Source organism: Octopus bimaculoides, chromosome 17, assembly GCF_001194135.2.
Source record: "Octopus bimaculoides isolate UCB-OBI-ISO-001 chromosome 17, ASM119413v2, whole genome shotgun sequence".
In the NCBI taxonomy this organism is placed as follows: Eukaryota; Metazoa; Mollusca; class Cephalopoda; order Octopoda; family Octopodidae; genus Octopus; species Octopus bimaculoides.
In genome coordinates this window covers 31,237,315-31,244,834 of record NC_068997.1, presented here as the reverse complement: position 1 = coordinate 31,244,834, position 7,520 = coordinate 31,237,315, and the positions used below count along the sequence as shown (strand labels likewise).

General features: G+C 38.9%; 1 protein-coding gene across 2 annotated transcripts in view; it reads left to right on the top strand.

Moving 5' to 3' along the window:
• LOC106871768 (uncharacterized) overlaps window positions 1-7,520 on the top strand; it is a 629,775-nt gene that overhangs the window by 183,373 nt on the left and 438,882 nt on the right. For both annotated transcript variants that reach the window (XM_052974057.1, XM_052974056.1), the window contains exon 11: window positions 742-826. In XM_052974057.1, coding sequence (XP_052830017.1) covers window positions 742-826 — 85 coding nt within the window. The remainder of the gene's footprint in view (window positions 1-741; window positions 827-7,520) is intronic.

Sequence of the window (7,520 nt, the reverse complement as noted above, 5' to 3'; positions counted from 1 at the left end):
TCATCCTTCCTCCCCTCCTCCTCCTCTTCATCTTCCCCTCCTCCCTCCCCTGCGTTATGTTCTTTCTGGTAAGCCAATAGAAATTTTAAAAACTGCAGGAGACAGTCTTATGGCAAAGCCAGTATTATGTCTGGTCATTACGACGATTGATGGTAATGGATTGTGGAAGTGGTTGTAGGTATGAGATTTCTAGTAGAGGAGAACGGAGATAGGGTGTTCATTTTGAGTTAGGGTGTTGATGTGTGTATCAGTGATACCTGGATAAGGTGGCAAGAGACCATCCAGCAGAGGCTATTGTAGTTCGGTAGAAAAGGCAAAGAGAAGACACAGCACAGTATGGGTCAGAATTTGGTGTGTATTGGTGACTTTGTGCCAGTCAGTTGAGTAAACTTTTTTCTCTCTGAATATGGTCGTATGATACCTGAATGTGTAGCAGCAGCACCATTCCAGATGTGGAATCACTACTCCATCGTGAAACCCGTTTTCTTAATTTATTTTGATGGCAAAATATTTCTTGTTTTTCCTTTTCAGTTTATTTAAAATTAATCGTTATTTGATTCAACTAAATTAAAATATATTTATTTATTTCCTGTGTATGGATTTATGTATCTATGTCGCTGGATATTTGTATCTTTCATTGGAGTTGTTCTTTATCTCTTGATTTTGTCATTTTTCCTCTTCTACTTTCCCTATCACAACTTTACTTCAACAGTTCATTTGGTTTCTATTTGTCTTTGACAGAAACCCTACAGATGAAGTGGCATCAAAACCCTGTGACGCATTTGGTAAAATAAAGTTTACAGGACATAATCAGGAAAATGCAATGGTATTCTTTTTGCTTGTTTTTTTTTATTAATGTTGTTTGTAGAAATTATCCAATAATCAGCTGATCGTTTTGTCCTTGGATTTGTATAGCAGCAACATTTTACATGTTTTTTGTGAATATTTTTACATATCATTTCTTTTTTTTTTGTACAGTTGGCTGTTATTTTTCATATTGGTGTGTGTGTGTGTGTGTGTGTGTGTGTGTGTGTGTGTGTGTGTGTGTGTGTGTGTGTGTGTGTGTGTATGTGTGTGTGTGTGTGTGTGTGTGTGTGTGGATGGATAGCAGTGATTCTGAGAGGAAAACAAGCTTAAAAGTGCTCTCATTTAAGGTTACTATATGCGGAGATAACATGGAAGAAAGATCTTTTCAACAGAAGGACTAGTCATTCTAGCTGGTAGCAGTATGAAAGATAGAGCCCTGAAGAATATTAAAGAGGGAGAAATCCTATGAACCATTAGGAATTACTATTATAATGTTTAAAATATTTGGCAGTGTGGAATATGGCTTAGTTACTTGTGTAGTCAATCAGGTTATACAGGAAAGTGGTATACCTAGTGATGGGCATTACAGCATTACAACAATTGTTACAAGCATAAATGAGATATTATAGAAAGGTAATCACAGAAGTATCAAATTGCTGGACAAGAGCACAAAAGTTATGGATACAACAACAGCTCAAGCAATTAGAGAAATAGTTAGACTAGACAAGATAGAGTTCAGTTCTGTGCTATAGACAAGTATAAAAAAGCCCTGTTTTTGTGAAGTAACTGCAGAATTATTTGAGTAAAATTAAGCTGATGTACTTAGTGTTCATTGATCTGCATAAACTTTTCACAGAGTTCCTTACTCTGAAAAGGGGAGGTCAAAGAGGAAGCTAGCAGCAGACGAATAGCTTACGACAGCCACACAAACCATATACAAAGAGACTGTTAGAAATTCCATGCGGTGTACTTTAGTGCAAACTATAGAAACACAAGAGTTGCCATAGCATCACAGACAGTTTAACAGAGAAAGTAGACTTCATATGCAGTTGATGCACACTAGCAAAAAGTATTCTAAATGTGCATAGGAAATAGATTTTCTGAAATGCCCAGGAGGATCCCTAAACAAAAAAGATAGTTTCTATTACCCATCAGTGGAGAAGATTGTTCTGAAGTTACAGCTACTAAAATAAAAACAGGCTGGAGAAATGTCAAAGGGATTTTACCTCTGTTGGGAACAAAATAAATGTTTCCCTATCAGAATGAAAAACTGATTGTATGATGGCTGTATACGAACAACAGTGCTACATAATAATAAGCTAGGGGCTCTAAATGCAATGGACATGTGAAAACCTACGTACTTCGTTGGATGTGCAAAATCTGTGTATATGAACAACAAAGTCCAAATGTATTTGAGAGAAGCGTTGGGCATAAGAGGAATCAGATGCGTTCAAGAGAGAAGACTGCGTTGGTATAATCATGTGATGCTTATGGATGAGGCTCGCTGTATAACGAGATGCTGGTCACTGTAAATGGTTGGCTCTTGTAGAAGAAATAACGTAGACCTAAGTAGTGAAGGCTAATTTCAGAATTTTGAATCCCAAAGTGATGACAAAATATTGGGACAAACAGGTGCCCTTCACTGGATCCCGTTTTCACTCTCTCCAAGAAGTTTTGCATCATGGCAACTCTCTTCTAACCCATTTTGTCGGCTTCGCTTCCTCAGGTCGCCTCTTCATGTACCTTCATATCATTTGGAGCCATCCTATTATAAGATAGTGCTCTACCAGTTTCCCACACATTGAGAGCAGTTCTGACCTACTCATGTGCTCGCTCAGTTCTCAAATCCCATTTCCTCTCTAAAACACGGGCCTCCCACCTTACCTTTTTCGTGTTTGAGCCCCAGCGCAATGCCTCCTATAGCCTCGATGGTTTTGCGATCAACTCAGACCACCTCAGATGACCCATAATTTCCTCTATCAGCTACACGTACTAATCTATCCAGAATGCGATATATGTCGGAACTAGTAGCCTGTGCCACCTTGATAATCAAGATAGTCCTAAGAACCTTCGCCATGATTTTCGATACTGCACTGAAACCAAATGCCAGCCGGATCAGGAAATATATTCTGTTCTTGTACCTCACCAAATTGTACCTCCACAATTTATCTGACACGTGGAGCTGTAGATATACCGACTTAACATCGATGATCGTAGTCGCCCCTGTTGTCAGCCCCTGTCTCGCAAAATTTTACCATCCTAAATGCATCCGTTATTTTACCGCCCGTTTGGCATTATGCGTGCTCATTCAACTTCCCAAAATCTAGCAATGGTTAGACTTTATTCTTTATAGGTTGGACCTTAAACAGTAGTGGTAGCACACCACTCTTCATTTGCTTTCTGCACTGTATTAAAATGCCTTATTCTATCTGTCTGTCCAGCTTTCCACTTCTCTTTATAATTCAGTCCTAGCTTTTTTTTCAGGGTGCATTCTTAACAACTGACCCTGTTACTCAACATATTGCAGTAGGCTTCTTCTTCTCAAGAATATTCTACTACGTATCGTTTTCAGCCAGATTCAGTCCAGAAGCCCTCATCGTCATCTTGGATCTTGTCTACAGCATTTCTTCTCCATGAACTCGACTTGTAGATCCCACTGCCTTTCCCCTCCATTCTACGCTCACAGTACGCTGGTCCTCAAAATTCTACCCCCATCTTATTAACTGTCATGCCACTCAGCCAAACAATCACGTCCATCTTTATTACTACATCGACATCGTCCGTTGACTCATCAACGACACTCATCTGTACCTTCATCAAAGTTCTTTGTATCTCAAGCACCATTGCACTGACATATCTGCATCTGACCTCCATACCGTCTATTGTACTCAAGCTGGTTTTTCCACTTCGGCTTTCGATCATTTTCAAGGTTACCAGGATTGTTGTACAACCTGTATCGTCAAGGGCTTGCTCTCCCCAAACCCCAACAGAATCGTTATCACAGGCTAAGAATGTAGTTGCACCTATAAAAGGTTGTCAGGCAGCTACTGGCGCAGCTGACTCCCACCTTTGTTTGTATCCCTGTTTGCAAGAGATTGCTATGTTCCAGGGTTGGCCACAACGGTAGTATACCACTCCAAATTTTGGTTCCTTGCAACTGCTGAATACGTGCAGACCACTGACACTTGAAACATGGCCCCTTAAACGTCCGTGTCTCTGATTTTCGTTAATCGCCGCTTGCCTCGTTGTCCTATTGGCCTCTACAGTAAGCATTGCCACCACACGTGTCATTCTGCGTCAACTCTCACGTTTTATGTACTAAATCACCCACTGACATTGTGTCGATGTAGTTGTTCACTTTCTCCCGCCCATTTCACACACTCCAGCTTGCTGTATGCTTTAAAGTCCCCTTCTGTATACACATCCTTCAGTCTCTCTTCAATTTTTTTTTTTACCTTTAGTTGATGTGCTTCATCTATATCTAGCTACTAATTCAGAGCGTTTCCTTCTAAGTATAGCGGCATAAAACTGGCAACGTCTTGTGTGCCCTGCAGTCTCACTTTTGTCTTATCCAGGACAGAAAATCACCCTCACCGGAAAACTGTCTTAAAACATCACTAGTGATCCTTATCTTTGTGGTCATGTTGAACGTCGAAAGTAGAAAAGATGTTTCGTGGAGTATTATTGTTGTTTTGCTAGTTGTTGTAGCTGTAGTTGAATGCAAATGTTTTTCTAAGGCTGCATGTAGAAGAATTAACAAAACTCACGAACACTTAACAGAAGCTTTATTTACTCAACATCTTATTTTTTGTGTTAGTCTCTTGACAAAATCTAAAAGTGAGAGTTATAATCCGAGAGAGACATACTACTGGGATCTATGACAATTTAACTGGTATATAACAATCTGTTTCTTGTCAATAACGACTGGAAAGTAATCGCGTTATATTCATGACAAAAAATCTAGGCTTTCTCATTTAATCACCAGCCAATGGCTGGTGATGAAATGAATATGGATATGTTGAGCTACGATCTCAACATTCTGGGGTTACAGCCAAGGACCACATTTTCATAGGGCTCAATGGAAAATTTTTAGAAAGTTGAACCACAAGATGGCTTGACGCTCATTAGTCGTTAATCGGCCGATCAGGTGAAACTATTGTGGTTTGGCTATGATAACTACTCGGCTGATCCACTACAAGTAACCTTCTCTTATATTTTTTGCATGACGTGTAAGAGAATGGAACAATAAAAAGAAAAATAACATTAAAAAGAGTAAGAAAGACCTAGTGAAATACAAACAGAAATGGAAAAATGTACATTGAATACGGAAAAATTGTTGAATAAATGTCCGTAAATCAATAATGCAAAGTTCTGTTTTTTTTTGTATTTTCTTGGCAATTATGAAAGCAAAAAATAGTTCTTGTCTGTATGTGTTTTTCTGTTAATAAAAATATGTGCTAATGCATCTAACGAGCCAATGTACTCTTCTTCCACTCTTTGTTACTGTGTCAGCATGAAATGCACTGATGTCAGATAATGTATTTTGTTTGTGTGTAGCAGAAGATGACGGAGAGTGATGTAGTAAAGAATTATATTCGACTAAAGCCTGCTTAAGTCGATCAAGGCTGACAATCTCCTGTCTCCCCTGAATGTTCAAAAGCATTTACTTTGATTTAGCTTGTACCACATGGCATAGGCTGTATGCATAACTGCAGGGTTGTGTACAAAAATGTCAGTCCAGGTATCGATATTTGGTCGAACAAAAATTTTAATCAACTGCGATCTCGTTATTAACGGAAGTAACTCCTTCGTGTAAATTCGCAGCCGATAAATATAATTGGTAGGATCATGTTGTTGATCATATCATTTAACCAAGCAGTGGCGAACTACGCAGTAATTCTGCCAGGGAGTAATCAAAGTCCTCCTTAACAATCGGCAGAACTTCTAACCACGGAACTCAATGTAAATTTGCTCGTAAAGCTGCATTAAGCTGTCGATGACAACGTTCTATCATTGCGATAGACACGGAATGGTAAACTGTAGTTTGTATATGACGCGTACTTAGCAGAGTAGATAGGTCGGCCAAAAGACTGCATTCAAAATGGCAACCCCTGTTGGTCGTTATTGTGAAGGATATTGTGAAGGTTATTGTTTCCCTGGTGATGTTAGATGTTTGGGAGAGGTATTACACAATATTCCCTTCGTAGGTCGTCTAGCTCTGCTGCATCACGGTTGTGTTCCTTGTTTACATACCGGATTTCCCGCCAGAATGACTCTAGGTCTTCCGTGCGAGGAGTATTTGTTGTTTTGATAGTGCAACGGTATGTTAAGGTGGAATCAGTGGTCACCAATTGTAGCGGTGAATGTGTAATGATATATGCTGATTGTTAGCAGTTAGTGATTGTAACGGGTGTTGATGCTGCAGATGCGCAAAACGAAAGATGCAAGGAGAGCAGCGACCAAAATTGATGTTGGCTTCAAATTTATTTATTTATTGTTACTTAAAGTAATGTCATGCTTCGACGGGCAGGTGTATGTAATGATATAAGTGGAAAAGCATGCTAAGTTAAGAGAGTTAATTTCTTCTTGTATATGTGTGTTTGTGTTCTCGTCGTTGTCTAGTAGTAAAAAGATAGAGATAGGGTAATGTTGTAGAGAAAAGAAAGTGAGATAGTGAAAGTTAGAGAGTGATGGGAAGTTGTTTGTCTCATATTGTGTTCTTTCTCCCTCTGGCCATTTGTCTCAAGTGGCTGTCTGCCGGTGGCCATCTGTAGCTGTCTTCGTTCACTAACTGATTTTTCCTTACCAAATTCTAGTATTTATAACTATACAAAACGAGTTAGAAAGATAGCTATGCTGCATAGACAGTGGGTATACTTTGAAGGGTTGATTATTATCTCAGTTCAACTCTCCCCCGCATACAAGAGGTTAGACGAGTCAAGTGGCAAAGACATAATTCAACTCAGCAAAAGCCATGTGTTTATTTTATTGCTGTCAGCTTAATGTTTCTTTGTAGGTAAAGTGCTATTGAAATATTAAAGGAAATTTGTCGATTCAGGTTCGAATCTACTCTATGCCTAAATGAAGTCCACTCCAATAGTATCACCGATCATTCTACGATATAATTTGTGGGTCTCAGGAAAAGTGTGTGCAACTTTATACAATAGCGGCGTTGTTCAGTTATCGCTCGTAGATCGTGTTTGAGAGTGACCGGTTGGCTTGTGAGTGTTTCTCGATGGTAATTCTCATATAATTTGGAGAATCTATCATGCTGTTGTAACTAGTGTTTGGTAAGTCATTTTTAGCTTTGGATTTCATCATATATTCCAACTGTCCTATTTTTGTCTGTTTCCATTATGATATTGGGGTGCGGTGAGTTAATCCATTTTGGATTATTATTATCCTTTGGATCAGTTTCGTTTACTGCCATATGTTGAAACAAGGTTACTGCGGCAAAATATTGCAGGTCATTTTTTTTTGTCCAAAAGTAGGGAGCTTGAATTTGAGTTACATTTTTTCTTACAAATTCGTCAATCGTAGATTACATCATGTTAGTGGGCTTTTCCAAACTCTGTTGGTATTGTTATCTCTTGCAGTACCTTGTGTATAACGTGAAGTTCTGCTTGAACTCGATACAAACTGTGATTTTAGTATTCGATGCCATTATGTGTGTGTGTGTGTGTGTGTGTGTATGTATGTATGTATGTATATAT